The sequence below is a fragment of the Populus alba genome, chromosome 15 (genome assembly GCF_005239225.2).
Source record: "Populus alba chromosome 15, ASM523922v2, whole genome shotgun sequence".
Lineage (NCBI taxonomy): Eukaryota > Viridiplantae > Streptophyta > Magnoliopsida > Malpighiales > Salicaceae > Populus > Populus alba.
In genome coordinates, this window is record NC_133298.1 from 15,939,152 (window position 1) to 15,960,280 (window position 21,129).

The following is a 21,129-nucleotide window of genomic DNA, read 5'->3' on the forward strand; positions in this document are numbered from 1 at the left end:
TTAACTTTTGAAAATCATGACCGGGGTCATTAAATTTGAAGCATCCTATTTAAAAAAAATCATAAAGTCTAATTACTAGTTAATTAAATATTAAAAAAAAAAAAAAATAATTATATGTATGTTTTTATAAGAGGATTTAGCTTCTTTTAATACACGTAATACCCATCATTTATCTTCCCAGGTAATCAAATGGAACTTATTTCATCATCTAAAACTATGGACCAAATCAATAAATTAAGTTTTTACACATTATTTTACGATGAATACATTAATAATTACTTTGTTTTATAATTATAAATTAAGATTTATTTCTATAAAATGTGAAAGGATTCATATTCTAATTAAATGTGATTTACTAAATATTTATACAATATAGACAAATCTAATTATTTATAATAGTTCCTAGCCGTTGGCCCACGATTCTAGATATCATATCAAATTCATATAATAATTTCTGAGCTTTGCAAAATTATTTTCTTGCAACATAAAGTTTAATGACATAAAATATGAAATGACAATCCCTTTTCCAAATGTCTGCACAACGCCACGAAGAAGGATATGCAAAGCCTTTAAATAGAATTTTGCATATTCCGGAAATCCAGGTTTTATGTTGGAAATCGCCATTATAATTCACTTTAGGGTTCAACACTGAAATCAATCACATCTTACTTTCTTTTTTATTTTTTATTTGATGGGAAGTGGTTCGCATCTTCTAGTTTTTTCTCGAGAGATTTTCATATTTAATAATTGAGTTAGGTGTCATGTCTTTGATTTAAAATGCAATTAGGACGACTTTAAATTCCTATAGTTTTGGATAATAACCTTAACAAAACATTTAGCGTGCATATATGCTAAGTTAATTAGCATAACACTATACTAACTTTAACCTTTTAAGATTGATGTATGGGATTCTGATTATTATCTTATGTTAATGATAAATCTAAATTTTATGGGTTTAAAAAACTCCAAAAAACCTCATTCAACGAACCGGTCCAACTTCTTGGTCTTGCCTTAAAGGAGAAGCCTGACTTCATACGCTTGTCCTAGAAAGCATGTGCGGGTCTATTTTATATTTATCTCTAATGTGGCCCAAACAACTTGCCCGAGTCTAGCTCTTTATTAAGAATTTTTTCTAGATCTCATGCACCTTAATATTTTATACTGATCTAATGTATAACACAATTCAAAATATCACAAGGACAAATGTGCTCTCCAGCCCCTCATCTCTATGAAAAGACAAAATTCATGAGCTATAAATATACTATAAGTTCTTCAAACTTAAGATTCAAAATCTCTTCATTCATAACACTTTCAACACATATATTTTCAGAATATATCTCTCTAAAATATCTTTTAATTTTTTCTCTCTATAAAGTTACTGACTTAAGTATTAGTGAGTTTTTATATCTATTAAAGAAGACCTTTTGTAAATACCAGCTACCAATCACATTGGCTTACCCAGCACCACGAGTTACCAACTGCCAACCACATAGGTTTTTCATATCAAGTCGCCAATAGATCAAATTACTTGAACCAAGAGATTAACTAATTATTCAATACATCAACCTTATTCATAAACATTTTGGATTTTGAAGCTCATCAATTGACATTGTATGTGGAAAACTGATAAAAAAACTATCAATTTCAAAAACTCTTTTTTCCCCACATTTCTAATTCATTTTATGGCACTCAACCAAGACACATTTAAATTAGGATGCAAGACAAATATACTCTTTACCACAAAAACTTCTACCCATTCATACCATCAACAATTCATCAGTTATTCAATATATCAATTATATTTCTAAACATCAAGCCGTTAACATAATTTTATCACCTGAATTAAGTCACGAACAAAAAAATTAACTAATTATTTAATACATTAATTTTATTTCTAAACATCTTATATTTTTATATTTTGAGACTCCTTAATTATCCTAAACTTTTCTAGACAAAATAATTCATGTAAATACCTTTTAATTTCGACATGTAGATTTTCTCAAGACAATACAGAAGGTTGAATATTTATCAATAAAGTTCTTTTCAATACTGTACGAAAATTGTATCCTTGGATTCAGCTTTGTATTCATTTATAAAACTACTTGAATCAATTTTTTTTTTTTTAAATACAAAATATATAGTTTGTACATGATCATATATTTTATTAAACGGAAGATGAGATGGATATAATCTCGACATGTACAACGTATCTTAAAGTGACATTGAAAGGGAAAAAGAAATCAAGTGGAAGCACTAATTTGGAATAATGGAAGGTGTGTCCAAGGCATGACAAGGAGCATCAAAACGAGGATATGTTCATTGATACCCACAGGATAGATATTGTAGGAATAAGAAAGGAGAGGGCTTTACCTTCACAATTTGCCCACAGAAAACATGGTTGTGAAGTGGAAGAGTCAGCCGGTACCCACAATCATGGCCAGTCTCATCTCTCTGCCCTTGCCACGTGCCACCCCCACCGTGGAGCGTGGGCTGCTGAGTTAGAAAGTGGAGAGCTTTTTGTCCTCAGGCCCGACAGCTTGAGGCCTACCATAAAGCTACTTATGAAAAACCCATCTCTTCCCATAAATTTAATAAAATCTTTCTGTAATTAATTTTAATTACAGTGCTTAATTAATAAATAGATTGAATTAACACGCGGTGGAAGAGATAGATGGAATTTAATTCATTTTGTTTTTTTTTTTATTCTTATTACCTTCTTATTATTTCTTCAAAAGTCCTTGAAAAAAATAAATAGAAGATTTTTTTTAAAAAAAAGTTATTTTCATATTAATTCTTTATCTTTGTAATTGTAAAATAGAGGAGCTGATCTCTGATTTGCTATTATAGTATTTTTTTTTAAAAAAAAATATACATGAGTTTTTATTAAAATATATGAATTCAATTGTGTTTCTAATAAATATGCTGTAAGTGATTTAATTATTAGTTATGTATTACAAATAACTGAAACTATTCACACAAAAAATTTATAGAAATAAAAAAATTTATAAAAAAAATTAAGTAGTGAAACTAATTTTAAAATTTTAAAATATAACTGAAACTAATTTTAAAATTTTATAAAAAAATAAAAATATTTTCTAATAAAGTAGTGAAAACAACAAAAAAAAACTCAATGCACGTGCGTATATAATTATTCACACACCCACACCCCTCCATATCCTCATATCCCAAAAAAGATAAAATAAATAGAAATAAAAGATCACAAAGTCAATAAAATAAGTAATTTAATAATAATAAAAAAAAGTAAAAAGATGTGAAAAAAAGAGAGACAAACACTTCACTGCATCAACAAAAAGCTACGCATACCTAAATAACGTTATCCGTTATTTCTTTCCCATACTTTTGGCTCTTTATATAACGGAATTTTCAATCTTCATTCATCATTACCAATATACCCTTCAATGAACCTACATTTACCCTATGTTAATGGACAAGAAAGGCGGTAATCTAGTCATAACAAAAATACAACGTGTTCAAGGTAGTTAAGTCATTGCAAGAAAACAATGGGTTTAATGGTAATTTAACAAAATATATGCGTGTATATATGGGCAGCTGTCTCTGCCACCCCACAAACCTCCCCATTGCCATCACCGTACCGTGGCTTAAACTTCAACCTCTCTTCTCTCTGTTTTTTATTTATTTATTTTCAACATGGAAGAGGGAGACCAAAAGGAGCTTCAGCTTCTCCCTTCACAGCTTTCCATAGCTTCCTCTTCTTCCTCGTCTTCTTTATTGGATTCTTCATTGAGGTACAAGTCATCAGTGGTGTCTGATCACCACCACCATCACAATCAGTTTGGAGGGCCATCACTGGACTTGCAACTATCGATAAGTGTCAGGCCAATCCAGGCACCATCTAACTGTGCTTTAACAGGTCCCATTTGTGATTTCAGCGACGTGAAGACGGATACGAGCTGCGTTGAGGCCTTGAAATGGCAGGCTGCTGAGCAAATTAAATTGGCAGCAATTGAAAAGGCTTATGCAGAGAGAGTAAGGGACCTTACAAGGAGGGAGATGGAGCTGGCGCAGTCAGAGTTTGCTAGGGCTAGACATATGTGGCAAAGAGCTAGAGAGGAAGTGGAAAAGGCTGAGAGAATGAAAGAGAAAGCTACAAGGCAGATAGATTCTACGTGCATGGAGATCACCTGCCAGTCTTGCAGGCAAAGGTTCAAGCCTTGAATTGATATCATATCATGCCTTTATGAGATTGAGATGAACTTTTTAACCTTTCATGATGAAGAAAAGTTGGAGTTCTTCTAGAGACAAAGTTATGGAGTCTGGATTATATTTGGGTATTGGATTCCTACTATTTCTTCTTTCAACAATGGAAGGGATAAGATCGATAAAAAAGCACAGAGCATAAGCGGCAAGACTGAAAAGTTTCCAATGATAATGCCCATTCTGTATTTTATCATTTGTGATGTGTATGTTGATGAATTATTGGCTGCAAAATTTACTTCAATGATGGGACGTTGCACTGCTTTTCAAAAATCAAAATGGAAATTATGAAGAAAAAAATCAATAATTTGTTACTCATAAAAAAAAAAAAGATTCTGTCTCTAGCCACTCGTTTCCATTTTTTGAAGCATTTACCAAGGATTGATTCTCAAGACAACAAGTTGCAATTTCAGCAAAGCTATAGAGGAAGACTCTGTAGCATAACCATGTTCCATCAGAAAATTATTTCTGTCTTTAGTTTCAAAGAAATTCAAGACTCTGTGCAATTTGTAGAATGAACCTGCACGAACCTTGGATTTATAATTTGTAACAGATTGGTGATTAGAGTCTCCATGATATTTGCCTTCTCAGCCCTTTTCTTCTTTCTTGCTTCCTTCGATCACAAACAATCATCTCCCAGATTGATATATACATGCACCAGGATGAAATTGCTGAAGCAAGACTAGAAACTTTAATCTGTGATCACGAAATCAACCCCTTTCCCTGGTCAATAAAATCACTGGATTTTCCAGTTTGTTAAACCATAATTACTCAGCGGAATTTCGAGGTGCATGGTAAGGGATGCTGTATAGGCTTCCATGTCCTCTAACAATTAAGAAATAGACTCCTGAACCAGCTAATCCATATATATTATATATTCTGCTGATGATAAATCAAGTACGGGAACCAATAGTAACCAAAGGATTAAGTTTATGGAGTTGGATTAGGCAGCTTGCCCTAAAATTTTAAGCAACAAGCTCGGAGAGAAGCAGTTTTTCGAAGCTCCTTGTCAGTTTTTAGTGAGTTGAAATGAGTTGGGACCTCACAGCCAAAATATTAAACCTATGAAGAACAAGTTCAACTCAATAATATCATCGCAAGGAAGGAGGGATTGGTGAGGCAGAAAGAATACAATAATTTATTATCTGCAAGTTCTGAGCAGCAGCCACCAAACACCAGAGCTGTGCTTGCAAGTAGAAGATTTGTAGTGGATGTGGATTCTAGTGAAGCTCTAACACATAATGTGGGCTAAATGAGTCAAAACTGATGGCACACTAAGAACCTTGATTTTGATAGAAAGGCAAATGAATCAGAACAAAAAGCAAGTAATATCATCAAGATCAAGACAGGAGGTGCATAGCTAGCTGCATCCACTTGTATTCAACTTCTTAGCTTTTGCTGATCGGAAACCAAACACCCACTATCTATGTCTGGGATCCAACACAAAAGAAACATTTTTTTGGACAGGACGACACATTTCAATTGAAAGCATCAGTCAGAGCAATGAACAGTGCCACTGCCACGCCTTTCAAGATGTCGTGAGAACGAAAACTAGCTTAATTTGTCAGCAACCTCCAAACATATTTCTCAAATACAGTTAACCTGTCATGGCTGGGTTCAATAATACACTGAATTGATTCTTTGCTGAGGTCAAAACATAATCCAGTGGGGTCAGAGGATCTTGAAGTTTCAAAACTTTGGTCCTGCTAAAAATTACATCTGCTCAACAGCAAGGAAAGCATGGGGAGGAAAAAAAAAGAAGGAAAAGGTAAACATCATCAATTAATTTATTGGCCTTAAGTTGCAGAATCTTGTGAAGGGTTCAACCTAATTAAAGATCAAAAGCATACTTCCCCTTTTCACTTTCTAAACATTTGTGGTCTCGCTTTAACGCTTTTAGGGCTAACCACTTCTAATATACCTTCAAAAAGACAATCAGTCCATCCTCAAGCTTTTTAATGCTTAAAGTTTCAACAAGATACAGAGCTCACACTCTTCTTTATTGCACTTCTTCATTTTCTCTTCAGATTTGATAATTTACAGCCCCTTCCTCCTCTGCTTCGGGTATAATTAAGAATCTGTAATATTTGCATGGGAACCAGCTAGCTAAAGAATTCCCTTCATTTTCTTTCTTTTAAATCTACTGCTGGAAAGGATAAGAATCTGAGAATGCCCAGTATCTCAACGTTGACCGTCCTTGTCCAGTAGGAGACTGAACTTGTGTTTTATAAGTGGTGCTCTGCCATAAAGTAGGATTCCAATGATAGAAGTAAACATTTTCGGGCTGGAAACTAACAAAAAAATTGTTCATTCACTGTATCCTAATTGAGTTTCGGATTTACTAGATAATGATCATACTAATCAAGGATCCATACTCCTCCGACATATGACCACTTGCATTATGGGTTCCTTGTCTTTTATCTTTTATTTGGATACAATCAGAGATATGCAAGAGCTATCGATTCCATGATAAAGTTGACGAGCAAGATAAAAGTTGTAGGACATACCCAGGGCGATCAATCAAACTAGTCATTATGACAAAACCTTAACATTTGTCTTTTCAGATTGTCCACATGTTATGGTGAAACGATACTGTATTTCTACTTCAAACCGATGTAGATCTGTCGGGTCGAATCGTACCCCCAGCACTACAGTGAATTCTGCAGACGAGTGACCCTTAATTATCCCTTACCAATCAGAAAGCATGACCGTCCTTGAGTGTCTCCAGCACCATGTCCTCTGAAATTACCTCTTCTTGAATCTGACATGAAGCCCCCATCAGTCTCATGACTTGTCATAATTTTGCACCCAGCAATCCACAGCTTGAACAGCGCATTACTGCTATTAGCAGTAAATAATCTACTGGTCTGGATCATCTAAAGGACAGCACCAATCATTAACATTTAAAATTTGGCAGGAAGCGAGGAAGAACTATTAGAAGTAAGAGGAAACAAAAACTGGTGGAGTTTATTTTCTGTCTTGTGAGAATTCATCAAGTAAAAACTTTTGCTAGTACTACATGGCACTAGTGATGGTTAATTCTCCACATACAACCAGACCATTCGCGATCTCTTTCAAGGCAACAATAAGAGCAGAATATGAAATGTTTCATGGTTTTGGTCAAATCTAAACCAACCAAGAAAAAAAGAGCACATACCTTGAAAAGTCAGGAAAGCTTAGCTCATGGTGGGGCTCAAAGCTCTTAAGAGTCACACCATTGCATTGCTATACTGAGCTAACAGCCGGGGTGGTGAAACTTTTTATCTTTTTCAATGATGAAAAGCTAAAAGGAAGGATATGGACAAGAGTGGACATTGTACAAAAGTTTCCATTTGCAGTTCACATCAGAAAATAAGAATTAGTCAAGCTATACTATGATGTCCAACCCATATAACATAAACATATCCAGTTAATGTTCTTTAATTCAGAGGTGAAACCCTTTTTCCTGTAGATCATAAGTTCAAATTATCTGTCTTATCTAGTCTGATCTTACGTCTACTGATACCAGCTTCCAATTGCTGTGCTAGCAGCTTAATCCTGCATTTGATCTCTGCAGCTGACTCGAACATGTTTATCTGCTGGATTGAATGCATTAATATTGGATTAAAACAGCTGCGATGGCTTTTCATTTGATCTTCTTCTTTGGAAACTTGCTTAGCGTAGTCCAATGAACGCCATGAAAAAGACTGCAAGTGGGTTTTTGAAAGAATCTTTAGATGTTTAAGCTCTTAATAAAGTCGCTCCATTCTGCCATAAAGAAGAAAAAATAGTTCCAGTCAAGATGGATTTCAACGCGAATAAAAGAGCTGAAGAACCGATATTTAACACGGCTGCTTTGTCATTGCACATTACCACTACCATGAAAAGTTTTAAGCACTGTTTCGGAGAGCGACGTAAACTGTGAGAACGATTAAAATTCAATTTATTTATATTTTTAAATTTTGATGAGTTAATATTAAAAATAAAATTTAAAAAATAAAAAGATTATTTTAATATATTTTTAATAAAAATAATTTTTAAAAAACGCAACTTAACAAACGGAACACGCTTCATGAAATGCGTTCTCTAAATTAGAGAATTGGCGGGAACCAGTTTAGTAGAGAAACGCTGCGTTTCATAGACATAAAATCAAAACAATCCATTACGTAAGAAACGACGTGTCATTGTGTGTTATCAGCATCTACTTTCCAGAAAATGTGAAATTTCAAATTTTGAGTTACAAAGCTAGTAACTAAAATCATCAGTCATCACCATGAACCAGAAGATGAAAATTAACAACAAGAAGAATAAAAAGAATGAAATGGAGTTTTGCGAAGTATGCAATCTGAATAACGATGAAGGCCAAAACCATAAGTACTATCCAAACCACAAAATTTCACTCTCTAATTTCCTCTCTCGTTTCCAAACCAAAATCGTCGACGTCCGATTCTTTCTCAAAAGCCCTACCATTCTCCGCCCTGGACTCTCCTCTCGCAACCGCATCTGGTGCGTCTTCTGAGATTTCGATATCCACGAGATCGGCAGCTCCTTCGCATGGTAAACAAAAAAATAATAAATTATGACTGTCAGTATTTATTTTAATTATCTAGTGATTATTATTTACTTGGCAGGGCAAGTCATTAATGTGTTTTTTTATTTTCTAAAAAAAAATAGCGCTGATGCGATAAGTCACTTGGCGAGTGAGGAACATTTGAAGAAATTGAAGCACTTTATGTGGAAATACGGTGGTGGAATGGGCTGGGTGGGATACTTTTCGGGTTTTAAAAGCTGATGTAGCTAAGGTGATGTGCTGAGTCGTTGTTCAATGGTAGATTACTGTTATTCTATTGGATTTCTATAAATGAATATGATAGTGTTGATTTGAAAGATGTGTTATACTCGAGACTAATTTAGGTTTCGTGTTTCGGTAATTGTAGTGGGACAAGTAGTGTGAAGCATTGAGGAATGAAGGGACAGCGTTGGGTAGCGATGGATCAAGAGGGATGCAAGTTGGACCTGCAAAAGATATCCTCAACCATGAACATATAAACAACTTTGAAAATAATAGTTTGGGTAATGTTAATTTGAATATTTCAAATGGTGTCATGCCTTTACAGTATTATACAATTGAGTATCAGATATCCAGTTCAGGATTTTCTGCAGTTGCGAATGTTGGACCATCCATGTATTGTGTGGTCTCTACTTTGCCTGTGCATGCACATTCTGGTACATGTTTATGCAATCCTAATGATTTAACCGGTAAGAGTAACCTGCTTATTTGATAACCATTCCTCCAATGAAGTAGTTCTGAATGGAGATATACTGATACTAGTTCTGTTGTTTGTCCTGTGTTTGAAATTTGCAGCTAACTGGAATAGCCAACATTCTTGCCCTTATAACAGTTTTAACCGTGCACCCAATCTCGGTAATGGACAGGTGAGTTTGGTCCTTTTCACTCTTTCTCTATGAAGCTCATTTCATTTTCTCCAAAACTTGGAGATTATTTTCTTCTTTTGTAACTTTTTTACCATGGCTAATCTTTTGTAGTGATTTTTATATTATGCAACTCATTAGTTTAACTGTTTAATAGCAGTTGGGTTTCTCATGATTATTTTGTAGACTATATGGTACCTGGCTGGCAGTGCTTTTGAATTTATGTGTTGCTGTGTTGATATTTATCTTTAAGTGCTGCATTTATTATTTTTACTCAATAGTCTAAGCATCTCTCAAGGTTGTATCATAAGGGCGTGCAGCATTTTGTCAGACATCTTTGGCTAGGTGACTGTTCTGGTCATTTTGTGAAAAGTGACTGATTATGAAACTAGTTGTGGTTTTCCATCCCTTTCCATTGTTTAGGGGTGGCTTTGATAATTACAAAGCTATATTAAGTGGATTTTTTCCCCTCCACTTGTGAATACTATTTTCTGATCATTCCAATGAGGGTAAGATGGATATGTCAAGTGCATAAATCTATAGATGTCCTGTACTTCATGTATTTTGACACTCTCCACCGGGATGATGATTTCTAAAACATTTTGCAGGAGTTATTCATTTAGTGTTAGGACGTGCAAGTTGCCATACTGTTTTGTGTATCATCTCCTTCTTCCTTCTTTAATTGCACGCATGTAGTAAGTACCCTTTGACTTCTAATTGCTGTCAAGCTTTGTTTTTTGCTTGATGCTCATTGATGTCAAAGGCTGTCAGCAAGGCTTTCTTTTCTTAGTATACTTGTTTTGGAGTTAAAATATGTGTAAACTTATATTTGTTTGCTATAGCTGTGCCAGGTTTATCAGGGTGAAAGATCTGTACTTGGAGTGAGCACTTTATGGGGTAATGATTTTTTTCAACATCTCATTTCTGTTACTATCTTATTCTAATTTAAAGCTAGTCATCTGGGCAGTACATGCATAATTTGAGTAGCTTGGTGGATGGGTCCTGTTACCATTGTGTTCCATGCGATGTCAATCTTCATCTTGTAATTGTCCTGTTAGGTTCACACAATATGCCTCAAGTTCCTGCTATGGCTCTACAATTGGCTGGAGTCACTCTAGTACCTGCCTTAACTCCACAAATGGCTGGAGGAAATGTGCATACAGGAGCTCCTCCTTGGTTTGAAGCAACTGAAGAAAATCAGCTAAACATTCAAGTAACAACAATTTCTTCTAGATCTTTTTGGTTGCAAATAAGTCTGGGAAATCACACAAACTGAACCAAAAAAGGGTAGGGGCTATTAGAGAGTAATATAAAACTATTTTTGGGACCTTATCTAATAACTTAAGCTATTGGGTTGAATTGGTTCTTTGACATGATATCAGAGTTTTGATGACCAAACAGTTACGAGTTCAAATTTTATTACACTCATTCTAATTAATAAAAAAAAATTAGGTACAGGGTAGCATGGGGGCTTTAACTCGAGGTGAGTGTTAGAGAGTAGTATAAAACTATTCATGGGTCCTCACCTAATAGAATAGTTTTATATCAGGAATTGCTTGGGCAGAAAGGAGAAAGATGGAGATGGCAGGTTGTCAAGAGCGATTGTGATGATAACTGGCTCCCCAATTTTGGCAGAGTTTGGCAGCATGGCAGCCAAAAGGAATCTAGAAAAGAATTTGAGAATGAGAAACAAAAATTACCCAATGTGGAGAGTCATACTGAGATGCCAGTTAGGATACAGCCTTATATCAGCAAACAAATGGTAATCTGGAAGCTCCAAGTCCTTGTGTATTCTGCAGTTCTTATTATGTCCCATCTTTTCCATTTTCAGGCTTGGCTCGTTTTGCGGAGGTGATTGAAATATACATTTTATGTTTTAAACATCATTATAGTACATTGTTTTCTTCTTACTTGATTGTCCGTGTTAGTAGATAGTGACGCCTCATCACATATAAATTTGACTAAAGTACTTGTGAGTTCTTAGATGCATTCTATTATGAATTGCTGTATCCAGTCTACTTCAGCATAATGTGCTAAAAGAAAGTTGGAACTAAGCATTTGCAGGTGGTCAAATTATCAGAGCGTAGTTCACCTTTGCAGGTAGAATTCTTGGCTAGTTTTAGGTGATATGCTGTGTAAAAAACTCTTTGCTTCTTAGGCTGATGACATTGTATTCAAGTCTGGCATGGATTTCATTGATTTGTGGAACTTTATGTGATGATGGGCTTATGCAAAACTAGTTTACTTGACCTAATGAATTTTTATCTTGTCCCCAACACAGATGAGGGGTGCATTTGAATGATGGCTGCTGTGGTGGTCATGACATGACACGAGCTAACAATGCTTCTGGTGACAAACATCACGGGAGGTTACTTGTATATTCTTCTGCCACCCCCCTCTTACATTTCAGATTTTAGATCTGAATGTATATATTTTGTCGAAGGCAGCAAGGGATCATTAAAAACTTGAGCCCAGAAATGGCAGATCACTTGTTGGGTCCGTCTTGTAATCATTACACTGTTAGATGCCCTTTTCGTATACCTGAAATTACATTTCGCAGATCTCACGTTAAAGATCAGATTCTTTTTCTGTAATGTCAGATTTTACCGTTCACCAAAAGCTTTAGTCTAATTATTGTGGTCTGTCTAGTGCGGGCAACCTTGCCACCACTACTTTGTGTTCGAGTATTAGAATAATAAGCTATGGAACCAAAAACATGGAAATGATTTTTTTTAAGAACACGGTTAAAAGATTACATCATCTGCTAACAAGAGAGCCCTTTCTTTAATCATATAGAAACAGCTGTGGGACAATGGGTCACGAGCAAACCACAAATTTTCTACAACGCTGGTTTCATTTGGCAAAAACAGTGGCGGTATACGATTCCTGGGGCTTCTACCTTGAACTTGAATCAACTTTACATTAATGGAACTGCCTATGGATGACCGGAAATGCTTTTTAAGTGTGTTGGATGTAAAGCTGCTTGTATTCACTCTCCGTACTTTGAATCTGCCTCTGCGAGAAGACAGTGACCGTGATTGGCATGCTCTTGACTTGTACATGGATAAAAACATGTCATGGCATCTGAAACAATCTTCAAGATGTGCATGGAAAGAATGATCGTGAACTGTATAGCAACCAAAGCCATCACTCTATAGCAACCATGTGGTCTGAGCAAAATCCTGAAGAATTTGATTTACCTGAGATCCTAAAACTCCATAGTTTCCCCTTTGAAGCAACCAAGTTCTCATCACACAGAAACTCCCAGGAAAACCACTTCTCAATTGTCCGATCAACATCATGTACCAGTACATCTGTTGTGTTCCCAGCTCTTGCTATCATACTAGCTGTGTAGATTGCTCCCATTCTGCCTGGTGCCTCTGGCGAGTGCCCACTTGGTCCATCCACCACCACCACATTCCATTCAAGCTCATATACTTCACGTGGCAGGTTTTTCAATGCAAGTTTGCAAGACGAATTCTGAAGCATTTCTGGGTTCGGTGCACAAGCTGGACTTTTCCTTGCATGCTCAAGCAGCTTGTAAGCCTTCTTTGCAGGTGTCTGGTGGTCAATCTTGTAGATTTGAGTGGTGTTGGATTTTGCTCTAGCAGCACTTATTTTGTCAGGATCATCCTCTAGAAAGATTGTGGTGCCACCTGAGTTGATGGAGGACAATCTCAGGTACTGGGGCTCTGCTCCAAAAACAAGGAGGTTGCAGGGGGCTTTGCGTTTAATGAGATCAGATAGAAGTTTAAATTCCTTTTTTGTGAGACTAGGTTCATCGGCAGCGATTTTCTGTTGTGCTGTTTGGTTGCTAGGTGTATGAGATGGAGCCTTTTCACAGGCCGGAGAAGGAGTAGAACATGTGTGTTGTAGAGTAGGAGGCAAAGGGGCGGAAGGTGAGGTGGTGATAGCAATTCTAAGAAGTCGGAGGATGGAGATGCATGCCAAGATGAAGACAACAGAAGGTATAAGTTTTCTTCCAGGAATTACCATACTCTTATTTCCTTTGAAATATTTGCGGCCAACGGGTATATTGAATTGCGATTCAGGTGAGCTCGGAGGTGAAGACTTCACAAGAGGAGTAGCAAGAGAACGGTAATGCGGTACTTCCGGGGGCATTTTTTCCCTCGCCTAACCCTTTCCACAGAATCCCTGCTATAATCACATCTCCTCTTAGCAAGGCATTGAACTGCTGGTGGCCTTTTCTTCGTTTATCAAGTATGCTATTGAATACTCCTTAATTTCTCTTGAGTGTGGCAGAAGAAAATGATATTTTGCTTCTGTTTCAAGTTTTATATTATCTCCACCTAATTGCTGTGGTTAAGCGTTGCAATTCGCTAATCAAAGTTGCCCAAGTGTATAGCCTGGTGTATATCTTTGTCAATCATCTCCACCTGGGCTCGTTTGGTGCTTTATTCGAGTGAAGTTGAAGGAGGCTAAGGTGTACTTGCTGGTTTGTTGGAGGGCTGCTTTCAATCAATTTTGACTTCATGGTATGCACCAATCATTTTATATATACCAGGTTGCTGGTTCTTGATGTGAAGGGCGGTGGACATGGGATGTTGGCTTTTTGTATGCAATATCCCAACCAGTCAACTCAGTGCTTTGGTTGCTAACTGATCCATAACCGAGTCATTGCCCCTAATTGACTCTGCTGGCGTAGGGCTTACAACAAGGAGAAAAGGGTAGGGTTTTATTTTTGCAGGGACGAAGTCCCTTATGATCCTTACTGGTTAGCCACAGACCAGAACCCTGTTTTATGGAGAGCCATCCATTTTTGGTCCAGAAAGCAGCCAAAAGGTTGCCATTCTTCAATGTTTTTTGAAGAGACGACACCATCTAGTTGCAGACACATGGTCCCTTTTAAGGGTGGTACAAAAAGAGAGACTGAAGTGATATCCTAGCCCAACGTTGCCCTAGGACAGTAAATTTAGGTGTATAGAAGCATCTGTGCCACTGTAATTTGATGGCCCTGCTTGTCTAAGCGATAGATCATCTACTACTATGCGTCTGATTAATTTCAAGTTGATTTTGATCTAGGAAAAAGACTCGGACCACTCGGTGACACAAATCGTATTACACATGCGATGAGGTTTCTGAGAGTGTAGTAATATTTAATTTTTAAAGTTTTTTTTATTTAAAATGATATTAACAATTTAAATAATTTAAAAATAATAAAAACAAAAAAAATTATTTTTTTTACAAATTTTGTTTGAAATACTATACCAACCTTCCTAACTCCATAATTCAGTTTTGAAAAATATTTTAAAAAATAATAAATCTTTGAAGAAAATAAATAAGCATGATAGATAAAACTATAATTACAAGATCATCAAATCCAAATACCGTGAATCACAAATCTTTTTGGAAAAAAAAAAAAGGAAAGGAGGAAAAAACTCAAAATCCATAGTTAAAGAAACTAAAAAAAATAAAATAAAAAAACTTTTAATGGTTACAATAAAGAGGAGATAATAGAAAACTTATATTGTACAATTACAAGAAAACGCTTATATTATTATTTAAGTAATTTAAATGAATGCATGCTCTAATGCTTTCATATTTAAAAATGAATTTTTCAAGTAATAACACTGGGAAATAACACTTTTATGGTATTATCTTTATACATAGAAAATATCCATCTAGAATACTTAATTATAATATCTTCGGCCCTCTAGTTTCAGAAACTATAAATTAGTCTCTTGATTATTTTATTTTTTTAAGAACTCCATTATTCTTTTAGAAAAGGGCCACCTATCTCTAGCTTTTTATTTTAAAATTAATATATAGTCAAAAAGATATTTCGAAAAGAAAAATAATTGAATTGATGGTACGTAGTTGAGCACTTATTTTTTTATTTAAGGACAAACGAATATCCAGATTGATTATAGTATCAGGGTGTACCGGGGGGATTTTTTTTTTTTGAGTGCTTTTTAAAAATATTTTGAACTAGAATTAATATTTTTTATATTTTTATATTTTTATGGTATAATGTACTGGAAAAATAAATTTAAAAATTAAAAGAAAATGATGAAAATAAATATATGACATCATAGGAAAAAATATTTTTGTCAGAGAATTTGTTTTTCCTTCTTCTCTTCTCCCTCCCCTGCAGTAACATTTCTCCTAAATATATCAAAGACTCAGCTCTATCTAAACTTTAGCTTTTGGGTTTTAAAAGGGGTTAAAGAAGCAAGCATTGTGATTACCTTTTCTACTGTTTTAATTAGGAATTTGATAGTTAATGGATTTAAATAAGTGTTTAGGGTGGATTAGATAATTTAAAAGATTTAATTGATGTTTTAGGGTGTTAGTTGGTTTAAAATAAACTGATTAGGTAATTGAAACTGTTGTCCTAAAGATAAGATCAATTATTTTTGGCATATGTAAATTTAAAGATATGCAAGTCAGGATTTTGATCGGTTGACCCGTTGGTTTAAATTGGCCAACTAATAATTGGTTTGTGGTGGAGATTGAATGATAGGTCATTTTGGTTGACCGGATGACCCAATAATAAGGGTTAATCAAGTTTGTTAGGTTCAATTAGTTTGGAGTATGTTCAGAATCGATTAGGTGAATCAGTTCGACTTTATAATTACATCTTGATCTCTATGCTTAGAGTTTCAATCTTTTATATTATTTGCTTCAAGTATTTGTTTAGGCTCCGTTTGTTTGCAGGAAAGTGGTTTCCTTTTGGAAAGTGAATTCCGGAAAAGTATTTTTTGATGTTTGGCAGTGTTATGAAAAATGAATTGGAAAACACTTTCCAGTGTTTGGTTGTGTTATGGAAAATGAATTGGAAAATAATTTATTAATAAATTAATTTTTTTTCAAGTTTATCTAATATATATATAAAATATTTAATCACTTACAATAAAAAAATAAAATCTAAAAAGTATTTATAATGATGATTTTTTTTTATTATATCCTATATTCATACATAGCTTATTAAAATAATGAGGAACAAATCTTACAAATTAAAAAGTTGAATGAGAATGAAATTGAAAAAAAATAATATAATTTCATAAATTATCTCAAATAAAATAAATAATAATCAAAATAATAGAGATCAAATCTAATTTTTTTTTTTAAAAATGAAAGATGAAGAAATTAAAATAATAATAATCAACATTTCATAAATTATTTCAAATAAAATAAGTAACAATCAAAAGAATGAGGACCAAATTTGATAGATAAGTTTTTTTTAATAAAAATATGATAAGGAAAAAACAAATAGCAATTATAAAAATAAGGACCAAAGTTAATATAAAAATAAAATTTTAAAAGATGAAATTGAAAAATAAATATTCAAAACAAAATATATATACTAATCAAAAGTTTGAGGATTAAATTTAATATAATCAGCAAATAATGACATTTCTAAATTTTTCACAACTTCCAGAAAGTGTTTTCCCCCCAAATTTTTCAGGAAAACACTTTCCTGAAAATCAAGCCAAATTTTCCTTTTACTGGAAAGTGTTTTCCATTACCAACTTTCCTACTGGCAAACAAACACAAGAAAGTTTAGAAAGCGATTTTCCGGAAACCACTTTCCGGAAAACAAACACAGCTAAAGGGAAAACACTTTCCTGAAAACCAAGTCAAATTTTTCTTTGACTGGAAAGTGTTTTCCGTTGACCGGAAAGTATTTTTCGTTGACTAGAAAGTGTTTTTCGTTGACCGAAAAGTGTTTTTCGTTGATTAATTTTTCTAATAACAAACAAACACAGAAAATTTTAGAAAATAGTTTCCGGAAACTAGTTTCTGAAAAACAAACATGAAATTTGTTGAAGAAATATAAATATTACAATAATCTCATTACTCCATTTCATACTCCACATTAATGGAAAAGAATCAGTAAACAACTCTTCCCGGATATTAAAGTAATCAGAATACCACTTTCCTCGAAGCTCAGCCTGACAAGTACTGCAAAACTTAAACAACTCTCTCTCCTCCTGATTGTCTAACCATTGTTTTTCTTTTCCACCTTGAGATTGAAACAATTATTTTATTTTATTTTTTCGCTATCCAATCCCGGTACGACAACAACGTAGGAGCGATAACACCTCACCTACATTAAACCTGTGCCAAATCTTACAACATGCATATTATAAAATTCACCAAGCATTTTATTATCTTTTAAATATTTCTTGAAACCAATTAAACAATTCATAATTCAAAATACTTACTCAAAAAACAAAGCAAAAAATAAATAGATGTAAAACCGAAGACTATCGAGAATTATTGGCAGTAACATCACCAAAACCTTTAACAAATACAGAAAATACAAGTGGTAGTTGGCTCCCCTGGAATGGTGGGGCTGCGTGACTGCGTCTACGGCAGCACATCGCAAGCTAGCCTGGAAGCACAGCATTTTCCACTAATTTCATATATAATCACGTAATTAGAGGAAATGCATCTGTATATATTATCTTAAGGTCCATTTGCAAATTATTTTAAGTTTCTCTTTTCTTAGGACCTTGTCTCTATGGAACTACTCCTTTCAGGCATCTAAGGGCGGCATTTTCTAAACACATTGAATATATACTTTTTGTTGGTTTCTTCAGCTCCAAGGGTCTCCAAAACCCTACAATTTTCCAGAGCAATTGTTCATCTGACAACACTAACTTGGCTGATATCGATAATTGGATATGCCCATATTGCTGGTTTATGTGTTTAATACTGATTTATGATCTTTTTCCACACCCACAGGGTAGTTTCCTGCCATTAAAAAACAGTACCAAGTTCTAATGAAGGTCATCAGAAACTTTTATAGAATTCAGTTACTGTCCTTTAAATGGCTTGCAAATTGCAACAGGCTTGATTTCAAGATAAGTTTCTACGTTTAGGGTTTGGATTCACACCAAAGGACTTGTACTCGGTCATTCTTTCTTGTTAACTAATTGTTCCTAAATGGTCGCTTTCCACTAAAGATTAAAGAATTTAGAGGCTGATGTTTCATCCCAGTTGAATATATTAATTTTTGCAGTTCTTTGCCACTCTATCATCATCCGAGAATTCATTTTTTTTCCCTTCTGCTTGTTTATCCTTGAGTTGGATTGATAGAGGCGAGGAAGTTGAGCGAAATTAATGGTATAATCAAGGTTTATTCGAAGTGCTTATACTAACTATTGATCACATGACATGTATTAATCTTGCATAAGATCATGCAATTACAACCATTATTAAAATACCAATTGGGAACAGGGAACAGTTGTTGATGATGGTTTCCAGTTTTAGAACATTGCTGTTGTCATTGTCAGCATGCCCTTCATTGCTCTTTTTTTTTTTTTATAAAAAAAATTCTTTAATTTATTACATTAAGATCCAAGTTTGCAACAAGAAATGTTTTAGTCAGTTTGGCTTTGTCTTCTCTTCACACCTACCTCTAATTTCTTACACCAAATCCCCTACTTGCTCCTCCTATTCCTATAGTGATCACTTTGGTTTCTTCAATACTCCTACACAGATCCTTTTTTTCCTCTCAGAGGTTTAGACCACTTTGGTTTCTGTTTCTCAGTCTCCCTTAGTCCTTTCTTTCCATGGTTTTACCTTTGTTTCGTAATTTTTCCATACTGACACATACTTTAACAGCCTTTGCAGCAATAAGTTTTAGTCGGGGCGTTTTTTAAAGACTTCTATACATATACTTCCATTTGTCTCTCAATTTTATCCCTTGTTTTTCTCAGATATTCAGGTTTTGGTGACTGGTCCTGAAAGAAATCCTTCCCATGTTTAAGATAGAAACTGGTTTAGATAAGTGGTACTGTTATGGGTAGGAACACTGAAGGAGAGGTTCTTTACAGTGCAGGATCGAAGGTAAGTAACTTTTACTCTGTGCCAAGTTGTTTGATCATACAAAAGTCTTAGGGAATTCTGATTTGGATATTGAAAAAAACCAGGGCATGATGGAAGGTCAGCCTAAAAAATCTCTTTTTGCATCTTTAACAAAACATGAAGTCGAAAATAGCAGGCCAAGCAGTATGATTGTGAAGGTATTTTCAATCTCTAAACCATCTCAAACATGTTTTTATAAGTTCTTAATACATGGCCATCTAACTAGTTTTGGTTTTTTTGATTAAATCTGGGATGAAATCAGAAAGCACATTCTGTAGTTCCTGCACATATCTTGGCAGAAGCAATATCGACAATCCGTGGTCTTGACCTCAGATGGTCAGGTCCAATAACAACAACAGAAATGCAATATGTTGAGCAGTATGTCTTGGCGAAGTACCCCCAATATGCTGGCTTTATCGGAGAGAAGGTAGATCTCTCTACTCTTTGTATCAACGAAGAGATCTCAGAGCCTTCACCCGACGACAAGAACAAGTCACCTAGGACTGGTCTTAGAGAGGTCTCCACACCATCCTTTGGAAGCAATCACCCTGACTTGGATAGAACCCAGTTAGAGCCATCTAGACTAATTGATATTCTTACAGAGAAATCCTCATTTCCAGGGAGCTTTGTATCGATACCTGAAATCCAAGCTCAGCACAAGGTTCTGAGGCACTGTGGATTGCCTGATGATGAGTATCTTGTCCTGTTCACTCAAAACTACAAAGATGCAATGATGTTAGTAGGAGAGAGCTACCCTTTCTTCCGAGGGAACTTCTACATGACTGCTATCGGGGAAGAAATGGATTACATCAAGGAATTCGCCAGTTACAAGGAATCAAAAGTGATCCTGACACCAGAGAACTGGTTGAATTTGAGAATCAAGGGATCACAGCTTAGCCAGTATTTTAGAAGGAAGTGTAAGCACAGTCCTAAGGGGTTATTCTCATACCCAGCTGATGTAAATGGAACTCGCTATTCGATGCATTGGGTATCCGAAGCCCATCGGAACTCATGGCATGTTCTGCTGGATGCAACCGCCCTGGTCGCCGGGAAGGATAGGTTGAATCTTTCACTTCACAGGCCTGACTTTGTGCTGTGCAGTCCTGACAATACCCCTGCTAATCCTTCTACAATCACATGCCTTCTTGTTAGGAAGAAATCTTTTGATACTACAACAGCTTCATCTTAGCTCAAAGATTAAGAAGAGGTGTTCGTTGTGAATATTGGACATGTTTAGACTGGTTAATTAAGGAACATCAACACATGTCTCCGCCCTGGTATCTGAAATTAGTAGCCTGATTTGGTTAATTATAACCTGTCATCATTGAATAATCTTTCAGTGTATGAATAATCCTAGGCATCCAATAGAAACAGATAGGTGTATTATGGAAAATAAAGAAACTCGATTTTTCATTGATTTATTTCAGAGAGCACAACTCAATTTAATTCCGTTCACATGATTCAAACTTATTCCAAATATGTGATTTTCATTGAGCAGATTCTACTAATAAAACTCAATTCAATTCCAAACAAGCTATTAGAAGATGAATACTATTTTCTTCCATTTATATGCCAGTGTGTTTCATCAAAATATATTTCGCTGGGAGAAGGATGAAAGATCAATACTCTGTCATTCCATGTCAG

General features: G+C 34.9%; 4 protein-coding genes across 5 annotated transcripts; 3 read left to right on the plus strand and 1 right to left on the minus strand.

The window, feature by feature from the left end:
- Positions 1 to 3,577: 3,577 nt before the first annotated feature.
- Positions 3,578 to 4,483, plus strand: LOC118057584 (uncharacterized). Of its 2 annotated transcripts, XM_073404801.1 has the most exons (2): positions 3,578 to 3,767; positions 3,912 to 4,483. In XM_073404801.1, the coding sequence occupies exons 1-2, from the start codon at positions 3,670 to 3,672 to the stop codon at positions 4,195 to 4,197; spliced, it is 384 nt and encodes a 127-aa protein (XP_073260902.1). In that variant the 5' UTR covers positions 3,578 to 3,669; the 3' UTR covers positions 4,198 to 4,483. The 2 variants fall into 2 exon arrangements, with proteins under 2 accessions (XP_073260902.1, XP_034926105.1); XM_035070214.2 differs by having other exon boundaries at positions 3,579 to 4,483.
- A 3,924-nt stretch (positions 4,484 to 8,407) lies between these two features.
- Positions 8,408 to 12,563, plus strand: LOC118057500 (TITAN-like protein). The gene is given in 11 exon segments (XM_073404988.1): positions 8,408 to 8,772; positions 8,890 to 8,980; positions 8,982 to 9,017; positions 9,153 to 9,474; positions 9,581 to 9,651; positions 10,491 to 10,545; positions 10,707 to 10,886; positions 10,889 to 10,952; positions 11,187 to 11,231; positions 11,233 to 11,499; positions 11,930 to 12,563. Coding segments are annotated over 11 exon segments (1,419 nt in total). The 5' UTR covers positions 8,408 to 8,488; the 3' UTR covers positions 11,934 to 12,563.
- LOC118057499 (glucuronoxylan 4-O-methyltransferase 1) lies at positions 12,354 to 14,441 on the minus strand. Its single transcript, XM_035070094.2, has 2 exons — positions 12,849 to 14,441; positions 12,354 to 12,663 (listed from the first exon to the last, which is right to left on the minus strand). Exons 1-2 carry the CDS (start codon positions 13,768 to 13,770, stop codon positions 12,638 to 12,640), a joined length of 948 nt encoding a protein of 315 aa, XP_034925985.1. The 5' UTR covers positions 13,771 to 14,441; the 3' UTR covers positions 12,354 to 12,637.
- A 4,547-nt stretch (positions 14,442 to 18,988) lies between these two features.
- Positions 18,989 to 20,906, plus strand: LOC118057582 (uncharacterized). The gene is made up of 3 exons (XM_035070212.2): positions 18,989 to 19,467; positions 19,551 to 19,643; positions 19,748 to 20,906. The coding sequence occupies exons 1-3, from the start codon at positions 19,420 to 19,422 to the stop codon at positions 20,672 to 20,674; spliced, it is 1,068 nt and encodes a 355-aa protein (XP_034926103.1). The 5' UTR covers positions 18,989 to 19,419; the 3' UTR covers positions 20,675 to 20,906.
- The last annotated feature ends 223 nt before the right edge of the window (positions 20,907 to 21,129 follow it).